Source organism: Nesoenas mayeri, assembly GCF_963082525.1.
Source record: "Nesoenas mayeri genome assembly, chromosome: 2".
NCBI lineage: Eukaryota > Metazoa > Chordata > Aves > Columbiformes > Columbidae > Nesoenas > Nesoenas mayeri.
Window position 1 is genome coordinate 87713070 of NC_137543.1, and position 21830 is coordinate 87734899.

At 44.2% G+C, this 21830-nt stretch overlaps 1 protein-coding gene across 7 annotated transcripts in view; it reads left to right on the top strand.

Annotated features, from left to right (window-relative positions):
* The first annotated feature begins 4742 nt into the window (after positions 1-4742).
* The window catches only part of ZCCHC2 (zinc finger CCHC-type containing 2), a 44244-nt gene continuing 27156 nt past the window's right edge, over positions 4743-21830 (top strand). For all 7 annotated transcript variants that reach the window (XM_080339445.1, XM_080339446.1, XM_080339450.1 and 4 more), the window contains exons 1-2: positions 4743-5988; positions 19050-19161. In XM_080339445.1, the coding sequence (XP_080195571.1) occupies positions 5041-5988; positions 19050-19161 (1060 nt within the window). In that variant the 5' untranslated portion in view covers positions 4743-5040. The remainder of the gene's footprint in view (positions 5989-19049; positions 19162-21830) is intronic.

Consider the following 21830-nt stretch of genomic DNA (forward strand, 5'->3'; position numbering starts at 1 on the left):
AACTATGTTTAGACAATTTAAACTGTGTTTAAAATTGTATGTTTATTCCTGCACAGGATGCAACATAATTAGGACTACAGGTCATCTTCTGCATTTTACTAGTCATGTTAAGTAAGTCCTAAAAATGCCTGTCTTCATTCTATAAATGCTTATTGAAAAAATGTCGTTTCTTAAGTATATCTTTAGTTTTCAAATATAAGCTTGTTCAAGTCCCTCTGAAAAAGAGGGTCAAAGAAAGAATAAACCAGCTCAAATATTCAAAACCCATCAAAGCAATAAGTATTTTTTAAAAAAAATTAAAAAAGGTAACAAAAACCTATTGATTTGTCAGGTCTTATTTTTAGAGAATTTCAAGTTGTCATGTTCTCAGACTTCTTCTTCCAGATCTCAGGTCTAAAAGGTAACTACCTCCTGTTTCATGAAAGGTCAGATACTAAAACAAATGCCAACTATCATGAGATATATGACAAATCACAAGTCAGCAAAATTGCTCCAGAGCTTTATCAAGGAACTTAAATTTTCTTCCAGGTTGTTTTTTGTGTGACATTTGTGTGACATTCCCTGAAACTACTCCCTTACGCCTAGGAAGTCTGGCTCAGAGGCCTGACAGTAGTCCATATTACTGACAGTGAATTAAACACACTTGTGAAATTTGTATGAAGAGTTGATCTTCCTACAGCCCAGGAAAGGCAAGGAAACGTAAGCAAAGAAGAAAGGAGGAAAATAAGCTTTTTGTTCTGCTATTTATGTATTTTCTACCCTGTAGTATGGGAATCCATGCAAAGATCCTCACTGAGCATTTGTTACAGCTTTTTGTAGAAGTGAAATACTTACAGCAGAGACAGTAGCTGGGGAACAGTATCAACATGAAAAAAAAACCCTGCCATATATGAAATATATATATACTACTCTATATGAAATATATATCTATCCTAAAAAAAAATCCTACAGCGTCAGTATTTGATTTTCAAATGGGCCATAGATTAACCTCATTTACATCCTTACACATCAGGTTTAGCAGATCCTTAGTGTCGTGGTTGAGGAAAAAACAAATGGAGACTGTGAAACTGGTTTTATAAGTTGCTGAAATTAACAGAAAATCTTTTACTGCCTTGATTGGAAGTCAATATTGAAAAAATAGGTTAATTAAAAAAAACCAAAAAGAAATGTATGTGGACTGTGTTGAAGGTTACTTTGTTAGTCCCTCCTTTAGCTTCAGCATTCAGTCCAGTTCCCCCATGTCGTGCTTTTTATTCTTCTTCATGGCTCCCTCCCTTCCAAAAGCATTGCTGGAGAAGGTTTAGGCCTGCTGAACAAGAACCCCACAATGCTGATGACCTCTTTGTAGGAACCTAGGGAGTGCGGCTGTTACACTCAGAAGACACTTTGTGGCTGCCTGCACACAGTGTGGTGGCACACAGAGTACAGGAATCAGGGGCTCCTTGGCTTGTATTTCTCTTGGTGTCCTCCACAGCTGATTGAACCAAACTGTGATGGTCACAGCTGGGCATAAAAGCAGAGCCAGCAGTTTCACAGAGGGATCTATCTATGAGGACATTCCTAGATCAGCAATGAATCCTCTGTGCACTCATGAGGCTCTTTGACAATTTGAGCAGGGTTTGTGCTGTGGAGGCGGAAAGGAAGCAGGTGGATGCAGACTCCGAAAAGTCCCTCGTCCTATTACTGCAAATCCAGCTGTAGCAATGGCAACTCTCTCAGACACGGCATCTTGCTGCACATGGCACGTTTCTGGCTCTTGACCTGGGGTGCGAGATCAGACCCTTGCTGCACTCCAACAAGTGCCTCTTCCCAGAGTGGGAGTGCGGGGCTCCCCCACCTGCAGCACCATCCTGCCTGCTCCTCTGCCTGCTCCATGCCGCACCAGAGTTCTGTCTGTAAACTCAGAGACTGCAGATACATTTTTCCTTCTCTGTACTGTGCTCACCTTAAGTCAGCATAACTGTGGGCCCAACAGTCATTAAACATCTACGCAAGCTATATATTCTTTTTAAGAAAAACAGATTAAAAAAACCCTCAAGGACAGCTGCCCAGGGAAGTCAAATTTGGTGGTAGCCTCTCCTGTTGTGCAGGATTGACAGTGTTTTGTGCATTTCCCCATGGTGTCCTCCCTCCCTTTGTTAGCAACTCTGAGTTTCACTTTCGTTTCACTCCGGCACTGGAGTTTCGGTTTTCTTTCTTGTCCTGTTTCTTCTTGCTGCCACCTCCCTCAGCTACTGAAATACGTGTAATTCCACCTGAAATACCTTTATCTTATTTTTGCTTTCTCATGCTACTCCATTTTTTTTCCCCCTTTCATCTTTTCACATCTTTCTAATCTGTTTTTCTCAAGTATCATAGATTAAGCCATTAAGTAAGGGGAAATTAAGAAAGACTGAGTTAATCGGGTTGTTAAGCTTATTTGTGAAATCAAGTATCAGCTTGGGATGGGCTCAAGTATTTTCTAGACTTGGGGAGAGTACTTTCCACCATCACCCTCATGTGTGTGCAATTTAACATACCTTCATGGATTCATGAATGGATGAACAGACCTTCTCTTTCTGTCATCCCCCTGCTTCCCTTCCCCCCAGATTAAATTACTTTTTCACTCCCTGCAGTGTTATCTGTTTGGAACTATGTTATATTTTAATCACGTATCGTTAAAGTAGGAAATGTTACTTCTAACATCCAGATCATTGTAATTCTGATCCTGCAAACCCTATTCAGACTAAATATCTGTTCAAATTAATGAGCAGAAACCTCAAGGCTGTTTTTTTTTCTGTGCTTCCATGATTCCAGCATGGCACATCCCCTGAGACAGTCTCGGTAATTTTTCTTTGAAAAAAACCCCATAATGACAATATGAAAAGAATTGCTGTAATTCTAGAATTTCTGCTTCATAATGACAATATATGAAAATATCATCCTGGGGTATTATGACAGTGGCTTTGACTAATAATTGTAGGGATCTCGAATGATTCATGGGTCCAGCCAGGCCCTAACCAGCAAACAGCATAAACGAGGATAACATGTTTTTTTAATGAGACTTTTTGCATCTGTTCTTCACCTTCACAGTCCTGGGACCAGCAAAGAACTGCTGGCAGTCCAGGATGAAAGAGTAGGTAGGACTTGACCCATTTCCCACTCCCCACTACCCTCACAAAGCCACACATCCTGGAAGAGGCTATGATGACAGGGGCCATGCTGCCATGATGGGAACAAACCAAGAGAACTGCAGTGAGTCAGGTCCAAGTCCATTTGTCTTCCTAGAAGAGGAGTGAGCAGCAATTAGGAGCATATAAACCTAACATATGGTACCAACAAGTTAGACCTTTAATTTTTTAAAACAAAATACATATGCTTGCTGTATCTTTATAAAAATGCGGCGTATGGCTTAGTCTAGAACCATGATTCAGGACTGCTCTGTGGCAAATCTGAGCGATGCATACAAGATTATTGTAATCTGCATGACATTTAGTTGTTTAATCAGCAGGCTCTGCTGCTGGAGTGCCGTCAGCTTCTGGGCAGATAGATAAGGGGGAGTTCACATTGGCAATTTATGCTTTGTTGCTGTAAGCAGTTCAGGGATGCTGCTTTGCATAATTGTAATAAAAACACAGTTTATTCTTCACTGTGTTCTGCAAGCCACGGGCTCGATTCTGTTTTCAAATAGACTGCCTTTATGTAAACGTGCAGAAACAGAAGCAAGGTGAATTGAAACTTTCTGATTACTCAGAGTGCTGCTTAATCTTGTAGTCTTTTTGTCACCATGGATTGCAATAGTTGGCAACAGGGGGAATAAGAATGAAACAAACCTGCTATTTCATGACAGACTACCCCTAAGCCATTTTGCCATACTTTGTTATATTCCTTAGATTTCCCTACCTTAAAAGTTCCTGTTAGAAAGCCACAACACTGTAACAGTAGTAATTGAAAAATATCTAACAAAACTAACAGTTTCAATCGCATTATAAAGGCCTGTAGCTGCTATGTTTCTTTAATTAGCATTATTCCATAGGTGCTGTGCAGCTTTAGGCCCGTCCTGCCAAAGCCTGGTCGTCAGCCAGCACACGGCCTTATCTCAGGAAAATCTTTTAGCTGGGAGATAGGCAGGTTTGTTCCCGGCAGGTCTCAGGTGAAGAGCTGAGCCGTTCCCATCTATGTGTGTAGCTCATTGAGCACACGAGAGGCCGGGCCAGGGCCAGGGCCAGGGCCAGGCCGGTGCTCCCGGCCCGTGCCCGCGCCCACCCCGCGCCGCACGCCCGCCCCGCGGCGCCGCACCGAAAGCGCCGCTACGCCCCGCGGCCCGAGGTGAAGCACAGCCGCTCCCCGCCCGGCGGGAGGCGAGAAGCAGCTCCAGCACCAGCGGCCTCACCACCAGGAGCCCGCGGCCGTTGTTGGCGGCAGGGCTCTTCTCGAGCGGTACTGAGGCCGAGGCCTCGGCGGCAGGGAGGCAGCTGGAGTTCGGCCGGGCTGCAGCACCCACGGAGAAAGCAGCCTCCGCCTGCCGGGCCGAGGCCCGCCGTGCGCCGCGGGAACGCCGTGCCTCAGGCGGGGCTGCTGCCGCAGGGGCCCCGCACCGCCCTACCCAGGCTCTGGCGGCGCCGCGCGCCGCGCACGCTGGCGAGCGCGCTGACGTCGGCGGCGCCGATAGGCGGAGAGCCGCGCCGCCCCCGCCCCCTGTCGGCCGCGTCCCCTGCCCTGCCCGCCCCCCCGGAGCGCGGCCTCACTCCGCGCCGGCCGGAGCCGCCAACGGCCGCCTGCGGCTCTGCGCGCGCACGGGCGCCGGGGAAAGCGGGGGAGGGGGAGCCGGGAGCCGCTTCGGGAGCCGCGGACGCCGCCGCGAGCGAGGCCCGCCCTTCCCCCACCCTCCCGCCCACTCCCCCGCGCGCACACGCCGGGACCGTTGCCCCGCGCGCGCCTCTCCCGCGCCGGCAGGGCCGCGGCAGCATGAGCGGCTCCTCCTGACCGCCGCCCCCGGCCGCGCCGCGTCCCCCTCGCCGCCAGGCCTCGTCGGATGCTGGCGTCTCCCCCGCGCCGAGGATGCTGAAGATGAAGCTGCCCCTGAAGCAGGCGAGCCACAAGGCGGCAGCGGTGGAGGAGGCGGCGGCAGCAGCAGCCGCGGGGCTGGGGCTGAAGGAGCCCGGCGGTACCCTGGACTGTCACCTCCAGCTGCAGCAGGTGTCCCGGGCGCCGGCCCGCGGGGGCGCCGCCGCGGGGAGGGGGTGCGGGCTGGAGAGGCCGAGCCAGCTGCACGGCTTGGGGCCGGGGCCTGGGCCTGGGCCTGGGCCTGGCCCGCCGCCACCTCCCGCCGCGCTCACCGCTCCGGGCGGCGGCGGCGGGCCCGGCTCGGCGGCGGCCCGCATCGACAAGGAGACGGTGTACGAGTGGTTCGGGCTGGTGCTGGGCTCGGCGCAGCGGCTGGAGTTCATGGTGGGGCTGCTGGACCTGTGCAACCCGCTGGAGCTGCGGTTCCTGGGCTCCTGCCTGGAAGACCTGGCCCGCAAGGACTACCACTGCCTCCGCGACTCGGAGGCGAAGGCCAACGGGCTCAGCGACCCCGGGCAGCTCGGTGACTTCCGCGATCCGGCCGTGCGCTCCAAGCTCATCGTTTACCTGGCCCTGCTGGGCTCCGAGAACCGCGAGGCCGCCGGCCGCCTCCACCGCCTCCTGCCCCAGGTGGACTCCATCCTGCAGAGCTGCCCGGCGCGGCGGCCCCAGGCGGGCGCTGCCGAGGAGGAGGCGGCCGAGGAGGAGGACGTGGTGGTGGTGATGGACGGAGCGGGAGAAAACGGACAGGCCAGCCTGCCCGCCGCCCAGGGCCTCGGCTTCGGCGCGCAGGAGGAGCTGCTTCTGCTCTTCACCATGGCCTCGCTGCACCCCGCCTTTTCCTTCCACCAGCGGGTCACCCTGCGGGAGCACCTGGAGCGGCTGCGGAGAGCCTTATGCGGGGACCAGGAAGAGGAGGGCTTCGGCCGCCACCAAGCCCAGGTAACACCGTGTCCTGGTCTCTCCCCGCTGCGCCATCTCGTCAGGCGGGTTTCCTCCTCCTTTCCTCACCCCCTCCCGAATTTCTAGGAGCTGAGGGCAGCCACTCACCTTTTCCTGAAGCCCTCCATTGGGAGGTGGCACCTACTGTCTTGCCTCGGTGCTCGTCCTATCTTCACCCCCTCCTTCGGCAGCATAGGCCTAGGCCACCCCCACAGCTGCTGTAGAGTTTCTAGTACGAATTTCTTGTTGTAATGTAACAGCACCTGACTATGATGTAGTAGAATCTGTGAGGGAGGATTTCTCTTGCTAGCCTGCCATGCTTTCTGGAGTGCTGCTCTTTGAATCCTGCCTTGCTGGAGCGCAGGCTGCAGGCTTACTGCTACAGCTTGACTGGCTGCCTCGTGTGCTGTAGGCCACTGAAGAAGCTGTACCATGCAGAAGTACAATCGACAGCTTGACTAGTAAAAAAATAATAACAGTGCTAGATAGAAACCATACTGCCTAAGAGTGTGTTCTCTAGGGGCTTAAAACAATAGAATGTGTTGAAATAACTTTTATGTGGAACCTGTTCCCCTGCCCCTTCCCCTCCCCAAATGAGACTTAGGCTTGGATTTGGCAAGGATCAGGGCAGTAGTTGGGTTGGGGGCTCTAAGGCTGGTTCTCTGGAAAGCCCCAGTCAGTAAGGTGGCTGAAGACATTTGGGAAGGGGTGTTAATCATTTTACTAAAGAAGTAAATTAAAATGTCACAACTGGAGCTTCTGTTAAGAGAAAAGCTGTTTTCCTGGGTGGCTGTCAGGAAACACAAAGCACATCTTTAAAGCAGATGTGCCACTTGTTGCTGGAAGGTGGCTGTCACTGAGAATGAAGACTTTCAATGAATGACACTGAAGCATTGTCCTGTGCAGCAGCTGTGTTTAAACTCAGGCTTTCCCCCAGTGCCATTAATTGCTGCCCCCTTGACGAGTGCTGGCCTTAAAATCTGCCCCATATTTATGCAACCAAGCCATCATGTTGGAGCTCTGCAGATTTTGGTCTATAGATGGCCTCTCATGCAAAGAGGAAGAAAAGGCTGAAAGATAGGTGTTTATAATGCTGTTCAACCACACACATCAGGTTTTCATTGGGTACTTAACAGAAAAGGTGCCAAACAGTGAAGGTTGGGTTTTTTTGGTTTTGTTTCTAAGTTGACTTACAGTGCTATCCAGTTCAGCCACTCCTAGAAAACTGTTTTACAGTGCCTGCCATACAAAAGGAATGGCCCCTTTTTCTGTTTGGTAAAGACAGGATATGCTCTTCAGGAGTTCTTGGAGGAGACGGGGATGAATTTCTAAGCCTTCAAATACATTAAGTAAATGCTTGCGTAGTTTTAAGGCCAAAGCACATTTGGCAGGTCATAAACTAGTGGGCAGATGTTATGGTACTGAAATCATAATGAATTTGTAGCATAAATCCAAACAGTGTTTATTTTGGCTCATTGACCTGCATCAAGTCTAGCTCTATCCCAAAACGAGTCCTGGAAGTCCATCTTCAGGGGGAGAAGGTCGAGTGGCAGGAAGTGGTAAGACTGACACTGTTCTTGCTGGGTTTGAAGTGCTAATAACTAAAAACATACTTGCTACCTGAAGCTAGCACATCAGTAGCTGCTCTTTGTGTCCCACCAAATGCATTAGAGATCAGGCTCTCATGAGCTACTGGGATTGAAATGTTTTGTGGATCATTCTGGCGCTGGTGTTAAAGCAGCCTTCCAAGTTGTGGTTTCATTTACTCAGGGAACATGGACAGACCCAAATCAACTTGGCTGAACACGCACATCACATTCACTAGTTCACACAGAACTGAAACAGCATCCTTTCTGCAGGCTTTTTCTCCTTTCCCAATGGTTAAATTGTAAATACAGCAGAGCCTCTTCTGGGCAATAATGGCTGATAGGGAACAGAGGGATTGGTGGGTTTCTGCTGAGTATTTTCAGTTCACATTCGCAGGGACGGTGTGACCCTTGCAGATAAGACGCTGGAGGAAATGGAGTTAGTAGCACGGTTAAAGACTTCCCTGGCAGCATGCAGCTGTATGGTTAAATTTGACTTGATTTAAAATCCTGTCAGGTCTCCACAGGCTTTTTATCCTCCTTTAATCTCTGAAATTTAAGTGCCTTCAGGGCTCTGCATTTGTGAACTAAAACGGTTCATGACGAGCTCTTTGAATTTCTCTACAGCTGGCCTCGGGTCAGGAGGGCTGGGCTCGCTGTTGGGTTGTAACCTGCGCTGTGGCCACGTGTCCAGCACCGCGCAGCTCAGCCCGCTCCCCCTCGGCCTCGGGGTGCTGCCGCTGCCCCGCGCCCTTCAGCCCCCCGGCCCGGCCGTGCCCCAGACAGCCCGCTGGAAGTTCCCGGGGCGAGCGGGTCCTGTCACGTCGAGCAATGGCCGCACCTGGGAGGGCTTCAGCTTTCTTTTCCCCCGTTCAGCTGGGACAGCGAGGCTCCGAGGGAGCTGAAGAACGAATAAGGGGGGACATCCCTAGCCCAAGGAGCACCGTAACGGCCCGGAGAGCGGCCCCTGGGGAGGGGGTGACCCCTCGCTTTGTTTGCGGGCAGGACGGATCGATCATGGCTCCTCCCCGCCCCATGAGGGGGCAGCCCCTCTTCCTTTCCGCCCTTCCCGCCGTGCCAGTGGGGGCGAAACGGCCGGACCCCGGCGAGCCGCTCCGCCAGACCCTTCCCCGGGCAGGGACGCGGTGACTGATGGTCACCACTGCTTCCCGCCCCCATTCAAGATGGCGGCGACGGAGCCTGCGCTCCTGGTCACGTGCCCGCAGGGCGGTTTCCCCGCCGTCCCGCCGCGGGAGGGGAGGCGCCCTCGGTTGCATAACGGGAAGGGTCTCGGCCGTTCCGCACCGGCCCTCCCGCCGCTGCCGGAGGTTGGAGTGGGCCCGCGCTTACGGCCGCCCAATGGGAGGGCGGCGTGCCAGCGCGTGCCGCCCGCCGCTGCGGGCCTGGAGAGGCCCTCTGGTCCTGCCCCCCGCCACGGGCGCGGCCGGGGCAGCGCCGGGCCCGCTCCGCGCCGCCGGGCGTCGGTCCGAGGAGCTGTCCCTGCCCTGAACGCTGCAGGTCCCGCAGCCATTCAGCCCGGGGAACTTTGCAGGAAGGCTTTGCCGCCAGCGGGGCCTGTCCCGAGAGGGGCTGTGGTGTGCCCGGTTTACCGAGAATGTAAACCACAAGAGAAGTTCTGTGCTGAGAAGCTGCTGGCTCAGCTCTGGGCTTCCGTCCTTAACACTTGAGGGCTTTCTCAGTTCATGTCTTCGGAACACTCTGAAGATGGTAGGAGAGCTGTTGTTCACGTGACACGTGTACCTATGGCAAGCAACGGTGATGTGAGATGGAGCTACAGAGGCGATGGAGTTCAGCCTGGAGTTGAACCGGGTGGTCTATGTGTTATGATTAGATTCTGAATTCCTTAAGGCAAGGACTGTTACTGCCTGTGGCATATCTATCAACATGGCTTGGTTCGAGGTGTTAGGGAGCTTTAACATTTAGCTATAGTGAGCAGCAGAATTTGAGAGGTTCTACAATATAAAGCAGTTTACTTTTTTCCATCATTTGGTTTATGTTTTCTGAATAGGATCTGTGCTGCCTGATAAGGTTGAGCTCACATTAAAGTTGTTGACAAAGGATTAACAGAATTGCTGCTCTTTTCAGTCCTCTGTTTGAATGATCCTTTAAGAACTTAACACTTCTTAGTGATACATTTTAACAAATATAGCTGGAAATGGCTAATAAATTCAAAAGTTGTAGGAGATAGGACTGTTGGAGTGGGATGAGCAGAGGTAGGATTGCCGTGTAATTGCATAAACTTTTTCTCTATAAGAAAGTGTTCTGAAATACTTTTTTCCTCTTACTTAAAGTAGAAACACTTGATACTATTTGCAGATTTTTAAATGAACATGTAGTTTATAACACCTTCTGGAAAAAAAAGTCATTGGTACATAAAGCTGTATAGAATACGAATTTTGAATCTAAAGTTGAAGTATAAGAATAAATCAGCAGCATTCACATCTGTAGTCATAAAACAAGCATTGATGTGCAAAGAGTCTGCTAATATCACTATATATTGGTTTAAGTATCAGAACATACAGATTAATTCTTGTGTTGATTATAATTGTTTAATAAGTGCATTAGTATCAAAGCTGTTTGACTTTATTGCCTATCTTGCTCCATCCCATCCAAGATATGAGATCAGAATGCTGAAACACTGAAGGAGGTCTGAGTATACGCTAGCATAATAAATGTGGCTTGTGTTAGACACTGAAGCATTTAATCAGGCATACTTGACAGTAATAGGTTCCATTGAAAGAAGCAATCTCCTAGAGATAATGGTCTGCTGAACAGTATTCTAATTAGCTGGCTGGAGGATTCTTTACAGAAAAAGTTTCTACTTACAAACAAAGGAAAAGTTTCTATTTACAGAGTATTTTTCTTAGTAGGCTTCTATTTATAGGATATTTTGTCTGTAAATTAAAAGAGTGCTTTATGATTGATCTTCAGTGACTTGCAGCAGAATAAGGTAATAGAACTTAATTTTAGACTCTAGGAGCACTGTCTGTGAGAACAAAAATAAAGGCAATCCCATTTTGAAGCAGCAGTGTGCTCTTTTTGGTGTCGTAGAGTTGAGCATAAGGGAAAGTGTGTCTTCAGAGTCTGGTTTAAATAACAGACAGAAAGATAAAAAAATGTCATTCACTCTTGGCACAGATCTTTTAAATGGTGGTATGCTCCAGGAAAATACTAATGTTTTACAGGTTTTGCATACTGAGATAAGTATTCTGGCTCCCTTAGTGAATCCAACACCTTTCCCTCTGAACAGGCATTTCTCTGGCTCCAAACAGGAGTTAACTATTTCCAGAAACATTACTGGAAATAATCTGGAAAATAATTCATAACTAGATAAAATGCAATGCCTAAAATGAAAGACCTCTGTCTAAACGTGCATGCTAATGCTCCAGGAAACTGTGAAGTACAAAATTTCACTGTTTTCTGTTGGTTTTAGTTGTTCAGCTCTAAATACGAAGTGTTAGGACAAGTTTGTAGCCTTGCCCAGTCCCTTTATGCCAAGGTTAATCAGCCTCTTGCTGTTTCTGTGCCAGTTTTTTCTCTAACATATTAGATGAGCACTGGGAGCACTGAAAATATACCCAAGGCTTCCTAATGCTTGCACTTAGATTGCTGTTGTTAAGCTGTGGTCCAGTTTGCAGTGTTGCCCAATATTGACTTATTTGTAGATAGCGGGATCTCACTGAGCTTGGGGTACTGAGGGCTCTGAGCTCTTTCTAAAGAGCTGCAGGAAAGGATGCAGCCAACAGCAGCAGGATAGGATGGCTGTATCTATGAAACCACTGAAGTCTGTAGGATTCTGTCTACCTAGGTCTCTCCTACCTCATTTACTTGTTAAGATCAGTATCCAGTTGCAGCTGCTATAGGAAATGCTACAGCTGATTCGTCATTAACTATAATTAATACTGAATGTCTACTTTTCCTCCCAGACTTGGTGAATTTCTGTCATGCCCTTCAAGTCTTAAGGGTGTATACTTTTAGAGACCGAAGCTCGCAGAGGATAAGCTGAGAGATTTGGCTGGAAACTGCATTCCTTCGTGCACTTCTTGTCTTTTCTCAACCTCTTAATCTTGTCCTTTTTGGGAAGAGGAAGTAAAAATACTTTTTATAGTGAAAGGAGGTTTAATGCCTTGGGAAGTGTCTCAGGAGTGAGAAAACAGCATGACAGAGATTTTCTGTTGTTCAGAACCTGCCATACCTGACAGAATACTTCTGAACTATGCTGAGATCAAAATTTGAGTTCAAAAATTGGATAAAATGACATATTAACCTTTGCTGGTAGTTAAAAGTAGTAATGAAGGCATCATCTCTCACAGTACTAATTGTACTTCAGAGAACCACTCCTAAGGGGCAAATGTTTTTCTACATTTTTCTGTCACTCTAGGCTGTTGTGAGATTAATTTTTTGCATTCAGTCTGAACTAATACATTCAAGTAATCAATCACGCAAGAGACAATTGTGACGGTACTGAATTTGTACAAAGTTGGATGAGCAACCAGCTGGCAATGCAGTAATCTAAACTGTTGCGTTGCTGGCTATAGCTTCAAGTTCTCTACTTTGTCATAGGCTGCCTAGGGTGGACTAAAATAGTGGTTTAAGTCTAGTTAAAAGCTCAGATGCAGATGAGACTTAGGGAAAGAACATGCTGTGTTTCTCTAACAGCAAACACAAGGTGTGGTATTCCCCCAGCACTTTAGATCATTGCTGTAGCTGACACAATCTGGTACTTCGAGTGTAGTTGCTAGAGACCTCGATAGCTGAAGTTCTTCATGCTGTGTAAGAGGTATGCTCATGTCTTAAAATTGTCACGATTTCACAGTGCTACAAGTTGGTCAATATGTGATTGCTGAAGCTGTCATATGATGTGCTTTTCCTCCCTGAATCAGCTGATGTTGGGTTTTTTTTCCACAAGGCTTCTGTATCCCTTGCAGTGTTTTGTTGCTGCCTCTTACAGGTGAGCTCTTAAAATAGTTTCACTAAACAAATATGCCTTAAAGTACTCTTGGGCAACTCTGTGTTTTCTCCTTTTAGTCTTGCTTACTAGATGTGAGTTAATAGGGCAGTTGCAGGTTATCCATTTGAACCTTACATTCAGCCAGCCAGACTTTTATTTAGCATATTATGGGATTTTATGTCTGGTCACAGAAGCACAGAATGGTTGAGGTTGGCTTGGACCTCTGTAAGTCATCTTGTCCACCTCCTCCTTCCAAACCCCCTCAGGCAGGGCCACCTACAGCTGGTTGCCCAGGACTGTGTCCAGATTGGCTCTTGGTTATCTCCATGGATGGAAACCCCACCGTCTCTCTGGGCAACTTGTGCCAGCACTCAGTCACCCTCACAGTGAAAAAGTGTTTCCTGATGTTCAGAGGGAACCTCCTGTGTTTCAGTTTGTGCCCATTGCCCCTGAACCCGTCACTGGGCACCACTCAGAAAAGCCTGGCTCCATCCTCTTTGCACCCATCCTTCAGTTGTGTATATATACATATTTACAGATAGGTAGGTAGATTATTTTCTGAGAAGCTGCTTTTTAGCTGGTTAGGCCTCAGCTTGTGTTGTGCCTGTAGTTTTTCCTCCCCAGGTGCAGGACTTTGTGCTTCCCCTTGTTGAACTCCATGAGGTTCCTGTCAGCCCATTTCTCCAGCCTGTGATTCTATGTGGAATAAGTGTTATTGTTCTGGAAGTTTATTTTGCACATGAAAAGATAAGTTAGCAAGGAAGTATTTGTTTCCTGGCTGTGGCTGAAAGAGGCATCATTTGGTAGATCTTCGTGGTCTTAGATCTTAAGGTCAGTTCTGTTCTTAGTCTTGTAGGACAGCTTTCTGCGTCTCAAATCAATTGGACAGTGCCATCATGTAGCTGAAAGCTTGCAAACTGATGTCAGGTGGGCAGTTGTCTTCAGTCATGGTCTTGCACTTGGCTAGCAGCTTATGCGAGACAGTAGTGGGTTGTTTTTCTTTTTTGCATGGGAGACAACCTGTTGCATCAACAGTTGTCCACATTGTTTGCATTTGTGAGCATCAAATGCATGTGCTGGATTTCGTTTTAAGACAGCATCAATGTTCTATCCATACATCCAAGTAACAGCAAGTAAAAGTGTGTTGATACAGTTGCACACAGGCTTCCTCTTTGTTGCCGTTGTCATCAGGGTTCAGCAGCACACAAGTACACATGCAGTTTCGGCTGATAGTTGCTTCTTTAGAAGTGATGCTTAGCGTTTGTGCTAATGTAGCTACATAGGTATGTATCTGTGTATCATGGTTGTGAAGCAATAAGGGTGGTAGCGTATAAGGATTGTTCTAAGGAAATCATGGCTTTGGTCTTGTAACTGGCATCACATCTATTAATGATTATTCTGACATCAATCAAATTTCTCTACGGTACAGATGCTGTAGTTGGTAACTTGTGATCATGAGTTAGATCTTGATTCTTCTAAGGTGCCTTCTTTCATCTGGTTTTGTTTGCTAGTTCCCACTTGAACATGAATGAATGAGCTGTGCCAGTTTACATCTGAACAGCCTACAAGTCTAAGTAGTGCTGTCCCTAACAGCACATTTACTGAAGTCTTGCAGAAAAATAAGCTTTCATATTTGGGCATGTAGAACTATTCAAGCAGCCCAGCTGCTCTAAGCAGGTTTCCCTTGTTAGTGCTCATCAGAGCTGATGCATGAATAGTTCTTTTATGAAAGTGCAGTGCAAACGTCAGAATACTTAACGTGCATCAATCACTTCCTCATGATGATTAGAAGCCTATCCAATAATGGATTTCATGACATATTGCCAAACCAATACCAGCATGACATTTTTTGATCAGCCATCTATGTTAATAGAGGGCAGAGTTTGGACATCTGTCATATGTATTTGAGAGATTTGCTCAGCTCACATATGTTGGTTATACAGAGCAACATCCTTCTGAGCAGGATGACTCCACACTTTAGATATTTGGTGCTTGTCCTTAGAGTTGTGGGAAACATCTCGAGTGATAGGTGGGTTTTATTAATATGGTAATGACTTTCAGCCATATGAGGAAAGATGTCTTAGATAAAAAACTGTGGGGTAGATTGTGAGAGCAGACAATTTTTAGAGTGCTCTCGTAGCAAATTTCACTTTCAAGGAGAAATGTAGTTAATCCTCTGTCCTGTCACAAAAATCTATGCGATTATTAATTATCTGGCAACTGGTTTGGGGCCACCCACATTTCTTGCTTCACTGTCTTTTAATCATTAGCAGCAGAACTGTGAGCTGCAGTGAATCCTTGCATGTGAAAACCTTACAGTGACAAAGGCTTATGCAAGAATTAATCTTACACTTGCATGTGCTGTGTGAATACATTTTATTAATGGACAGGAAATGAGTAGCACAATTAGTGCTATACACCGTGACCATCAACAGGAATTCCTTGGCAGCATACTGAGTTTTAAAGGACTTGTGCTTGTGGTGTGACTGGTACCAGGTAGCAGGCCGTGATGTCACTCTCACTGTTCATCTGCCCTCCAGACTGCCTTGACTTTCGACTTGCATGCTAGAGTTGTCTGCTCTGACAGTGCCACTTGTATTTTCTTCATGTGTGAGTGTTGGAAGTAGGACTGTAACAGTAAGTAACACCCAATGTGAAGAGTTGTAATGCAGGCTCATACAGGAGCAGGAGCTGGAGCTGGCACAGAAACAATCCTTGCAGGCTGTAAGCTGTACAGTGAAGCTATGACTGCCTTGGGTTACCCTACTGTCTACTTCCTGCATTCCACTGGGGATTGTGAAAGCTATAATTCATAGAATACATGCAGTACATATTGCTGGTTTAACTTTCTAGGTGAAGAATTTTTCAAGTGAATAAATTTTGAACTGTTTTACAGTTATGATGGTTTATAAAATCATCCACGTCAGGACTTGTTTAAGTACAGGTTTGGAACCATGTAATAGTTTACAGTTCAGAGGGAGCCTTCAAATGTGGATGTAGCTCACTTGGTATAGAATGCTGCCATGGATAGAAAAGCAACCACTCTAGAATAATTCTCTGTAAAGATATCTGAACACTGTTACAAAGATGATATATATGCTGGGTGAGAAGCAGTTTTCTAGTATAAGGAGGTGTAGCAGAAATATTTAATGCTTCTTTGGCGTGAGCTGAGCGGAATACATCTTTGAAGTAAATCTTATTTCTACACCTCTCTTCTAAAAACTACTAACAATTTCGTTGACTTCTCAACTAGCAATTATTTATTAGAATAGATTGTAATTTATTTTTTCCATTAATCAAAACAAATAGCCTGACTTTGAAGGCAAAAGAAGGTCTGACTTTAAGTTTGGTTTTAGATCCATTTGTGAATTGAAAAAATAAGTAATTGATTAGGTGGAAGTCTCAGCTTGTTCCTTCAAATGAGTGATGCACTGCTTTCAGCTCTTATGGTCATGATTTCAAAGGTGGAAAAAGACATCTTAGAAAAGTAAACCAACTTGAACAGTTTGAAAGCTTCTGTCAGAGTTAATACAAATGTCTGTCGTCTTCTGCATGCAGTGTGGAAGAAAGATATCAAAGCTGTTTTTGGCAAAGCATATGGCTGTAGCTTAAGGAAGACCTTACCTCTGTCAGAGAATTGACATTGATCTTCTCTAGAAATCTTGGTTCAGTTGTTTGATTTCATGTCAGGAAGAGATTGACTCTCATACCAAAATATGTACTAAACTTTTCAGGTAGTTCAGACACCGGCAGTTAATCATAGTCGTGCTTTTTATGAAGAGTCTTAAAGGAATCACAGTTTTAAGAGGGTAACATTGATGCTCACATGCCAACAGCTTTGTGAATAATGCATGACCATGAGTTAGCACTTAAAAAGTTAAATATTTGGGTTTGATTGTGTCCACGGTTGTTACGAAATGTTTGACAAAACAGTGTCAGCGGGGGTTTTGAGGAGATCTGAAAGTGGCTCTCTCCAGACTATGCTTGTGATTTTTAATTTTTATTTTAATTAAACTAAACTTGGAAATTGCTAAAGCTGTTGACATGCAGTCTTGTTGATATGCATCTATTTTCATTTCTTGTTCCAAATCTGACATTGCACTAAGAATTTATTAGATGTTTGAAGCTTGAAACACTGTTTTGATCAGTTAAGTTTGCTGAGATTGTTTGCTGAGGAACTAGGGATTGGTGTAAATTTTATCTTGAGAAAACAAGGTATGCTCTATATTTTAAGTCTGATTGCTTTGAAACCTGAAATTACTGACACTCAGCATAGAACACAAAACATACCCTGATTTAGATGAAACACCTTAAATGTCGTTCAGTTCTTCAGACTGTGTGTAGTGCAGTCTAAAGGCCACGTAGGTGTTCACTTGCTGGTTGTGTACTGCTGTTGATGTGACTGATGAAAGTTAGATTAAGTATGCCCAGGGCCGTCTTGATGCCTTGATACTTACTGGGTCCTAAATGAGTTGAACGCATCGTTAGGAGTTGCCACTGTTTGTACCCATACTATAGATGATGTAAAGGTGGTTCAGTAAGGTGAAGCAAGCTTTAGTTGATTGATACATCTGTCAAATCTGAAGTTCATTGAAGAATTCACAAACTGCAAGGGAGTTCCGAGGTCTTTTGATACCTCTGTGCTTCCTCATTCTGGTCTGTCTGTTGTGATGGTCTTGGTGTCCTCTGTACCAAACAAGGTAACTCGTTTTTGCTGCTGGTTTGTCCCATCACATTGCACAAGTCCTTCAGGAAAAAAAAAAGCAAAAAATCCTCCCCCCCCCAACCAAAACCAAACTAACCCAACCCAACCAAACAAAAACAACCCAAAACCTCATCTGTTCTGGCAACTTATTTCCAGAATGTTATGCTTCCTGTACTTAAAAATCAGAGTGGTGTCTGAAGATTTATATTTTTTCCTCTGTCCATCTTCTATGAAGGTCTTTCAGTGGAGCAGGATTCTTCATCCTGAATAAGAGGGACAGACTTTAAACTTTGAATATACATGTACTTCAAAAGTACCCATTTCTCCCAGTAATTTCGCTTTATAGAGCTACTAATAAGATAAATACTTATTTACCTTCTAGTTTTCATGCAGACCAGTTGCTAAATATTTGCAGCGCATTGAGTGTCCTCTATTTAACTTGCTTCTTTTGAAAGCCTTCCCAAGAAACCTACCCTCTGTTTTAGATTCCAGTGCTTACTAAAAACAATATTTGATTGATTTTTGATGCTAAACAGCAAACCACCTTCTCTCCCTCTCTGCACTGCTGCTGCTACTATCGATATGGTATTTACATATTGATGGCAGTTAGGTACTTGCTAAGCTCATACGTTACAGTACTTGTTACAATTAAATAGAGGTGCCTTACTTAAAAGAGATTAATCCAGAAACTTGCTAGCAGCTTCTAGTATTCCGTATTTTTTGTGGATGTATCTTTTTAAGCAGTGTCATTTCATGTTTCAATGAAACGATAGAATGAAATGTTCAATTTCATGTTTCAATGAAATGACACTGATCAACTGGCAAAAGCACTTGCATCTAAAGTCATTGGACATTTAAAAACATTTCTGAATTTTACCTTGTTTTGTCAGTTTGTTTTTTTAACAAGACCTGGTTATTGAGGAATATGTAAATTGATATATTAATGTTTTATATTAATTTGGGAAATTTTTTTTAGGCTCTTGTTATGCCAGATGAACCATTTGAAGTCCATGCTCATCTAATACTTTTCTCTAGTTTATCACTGTTAGCTTAGTTTGTTCTTTCTTATGTATCTGTCTGTGTTATGTCTTGTATGATTTCCTGTTCTGTCCCTCCGTAGGCACTGTATTATAACAGTAGTAATTCTTGGCATATAATTTTGAAGTCTGCATGCAAATGTGTGGGGAGATGAGCTTTCAGTCTGTCCTTTTCTCTATAGAAGAGGGATGTTGGTGGCAAATGATTGCATTCTGAATGTTTATTTAAGTAAGAGGTGCGTGGATTTAGCTGTAAGGACCATACGTCCTGTTAGACTGTCCAAACAGTTACTCATGATTTCCTATGTAGAAGAGGTGGCAGGCTGAAGATATAGGGCATGAATAAAATTGAGATTATGTTTAGTGTATAGGGAGTAGACGACTTCACGGGTTAGTTATTGAAAGAATTCATAGTAACAGTAAACGAGCATTGAAGTTCTGAGCTAATGATCTTGAATTATCCAGCCTGAGAGACCCTAAAGGCACATGCTCTGTCCCCCACCGTGTTCTGTTTTTAAAATAAGGTCAGTGAAACATTGGGGTTTATAGCTGACATTTGATAAACAGATAAATTAAAAAAAACCCAACAGAAATAGCTTATGACTACCTTTTTTACCACTGTCAAAAACTTCATTTTTTTTTTCCTGTAGAATACCAAATAATGAGGTGGTGGTGGTTGTTTTTTTAATTTCTGCTGCTTAGAGCAAGCTTTCATATATGTTCTATTAAGACACTTCCTTTTTTTTCCCTTCTCAATTTAGAATGACTTTTCCCGTAGTGACTGCTTGTCAAGCAACGAGACCAGTTTATTAGAACGAACTACAGCAGCTCATGATGGACTACCAGTGGCTTCCCATAGACCTCAGCGAGAAGGTATGTTGCCTGAGGTTTCTTTTGAGGATCAGTTTGAGGGGTTTTTTGAACGCTAAATTCTGCCTGGAATTGTAGAAATCTTGCATCTGTGAGAAACTGCAGTGATTGTAAGTATAAGATCTTCTCTGCTGCCCAGTTGGTCTTTTCATTGTTATAACAAGTTGTCGTGCTTGTTAGCTGCTAACTACTAGTAACTTTGTGCACAAAAATTGATTGCAAATGGGCTTCCTCCTGAGGAAAGAGGTGGGATTTGGGGTAAAAAAAAGAAAATTTAATGCAGTTGTATTAATGATGCTTAGATTTTTTGAAGCAAAACTAAACATGAAGATACTGTGAAACAGTGGATAGCTTTTGCTGCTTGATTCTGTTGTATGTGATTAGTCTTAAAAAAGAAAAACATATATTAGGAGATTTTATAGTAGGTGGTCGTTTGGAGGAGTGAGAGGCTTTCCACAGAAGTGTCTTTTGACTCTGTTGGGGAGAACAAGAACAAAGCTTCACACTGTAAACAGAACTCTTCTGTGCAATTGCCAGCAGTTTCTTCTCTTTGAGGAAATGAGCATTATTGAAAACATATTTATTCTTATCCTTTATTCTCCGACAAGATTAGCAAATCTCAAAATTAGTCTACACTACCCTGCAGATAATGAAGAGCTGGCAATTTGAAAAAACTGTTGCTATTCCTTTTGTCCTCATAAATGTCCTTTTGTCTCTACTGTGAAGATTTAATTACACTTTGAAGGCTGGCAATTTGAGTATTTTAATTCCTTGCAAAAAACCACAGAGAAAGATTATGGCAGATAACAGACAACAAACCTGTTTCAAATCCTTTTAGAGTTCAAAGTGTTCATATTCACAAATTAGAAACACAAAGGGAGGCTCTCTTTAACAGTGCTCTTGAATTAAATACCAGAAACACAGAAAAGTGGAATAGTTGAATCGAGTGAAGAGCTTAAGTATTTCTCAGCATTCGTATTATCATAGTTAGAAACTACAGTGAAGGGTCAGAATAATTTTGTGATATTTGCTATGTAGGTATGTGATAGATTCCCCGCTACAGAAATCTCCTTACTGGGTTAGAAATAGCACTGATAATAAAACATGTTTTTATTCTTAACTGTGATGAATACGATTTTTAGAAGTATTAACTTATACTCACAATGGAAGCAGTGTCACGTATACATGCTTGACTTAATCGTCTTGAATGCGTGTGTTGTGTCCAAAATACATGTAGAGATGTGACACAGCTCATTGGCTTGTATATTCAAACATTTCTTCTCGGTCTAACCCTTTAGAATATTTAAAATATGATTGTGGAAATAGAATTTTAAAGTGGTCTATTGAAACTATGGAACTAAAGCTGTGCAGCAACAACACTACCTGTTGTATCACTTATTATGATGAAGCCTGCACCAGCAACAAAAAGAAATTAAGGAAGCTGAAGGTACTACGGTTTGTAATAAAACTTCTTTATACTTGAGGACAAATATATTTAGCATTGAGAACATTAAATAGTTTAAACACAATCTCGTTAGAAAAGAAGCTTGTCTCTGAATGCTAATAGTGTTACTTTCCATAGTTATGTATGCTAAATATATGCATGTAGTGAAATGCAGTTTAAATCACTATTCTCTATCCTAGTCATGGGAATCAACTTTTAATTAACTTCTGAATAGCAACTCAGCTAATGGTATATCAGTTTTAACATTGGCCATTACAAAAGTTTACTGCACCAAAACTCATGTTATATCATAGTCCTTTTTCTAACAGTGCTTGTGTCTATACCAGACAGGTAAAAAGGTCACTAAACATTTGTCTTTTCATGGTATATGGATGTATGTTATTGTCTGGCATCCTTATAACAGATTTATTTGATTGTAATAATTAATCTTCATTAACTTATAAAAATTACCTGATCATCTAGTGCTCTAACTCCCAATTAGAGGGTTACAACCAGCGTACACCCTCACACACAGTATTTGTCAGTCTTTCTACTAAAAGAAGCTGTAACACTATCACTAAGCTTATATGCTGGCTTTTTATTCCTTTAAGGAAATTGCTAATACTTAGTTCTCTTAGAACTGACATGTTTGATGGAAATAGCACTTTAACTGTAGTTTTAACAAACTTCATTAAAGATGTTTAAGTTAGATGAAGTGGTTGTTAGCTAATCTCCAAAAATAAGCTTTGTAACATACACTTATAGGAGGTTGGTTTTTTGTTTGTTTGTTTTTTTGGTTGGTTGGTTTTGTTTTGGTTTTTTTGTTTGTTTGTTTGTTCTTCTTTTTTAATATCCCATGTAAACATGCAGTTAAAAATTGAAAGGGAAACATTAACTGGTCACACTACCTCCTTTCCACCTGCCCCCTCCCCCAAAAAAAGAAAAGGAAAGGAAGCTGTTTGTGGGGCTGGTTGGTGTGGGGGCTGGTGAAACTTTTTAAAATATTTTTTTTTGCCTGTAAAGATGTGTTCATGCTTGTAAAGGAATAAAATTGTGTTGAATTCTTAGGCCAGCATAGCAGGAAAAGTGAAAAGCCTGTTTCAACTATATGAGGATATTTATATAGAGCAGGGGTGTAAAACTCATTTTCACTGGGGACTGCATCAGCTGCATGGTTGCCTTCAAAGGGCCGAATGTGATTTTAGAACTGTACAAATGTAGGAGTAGT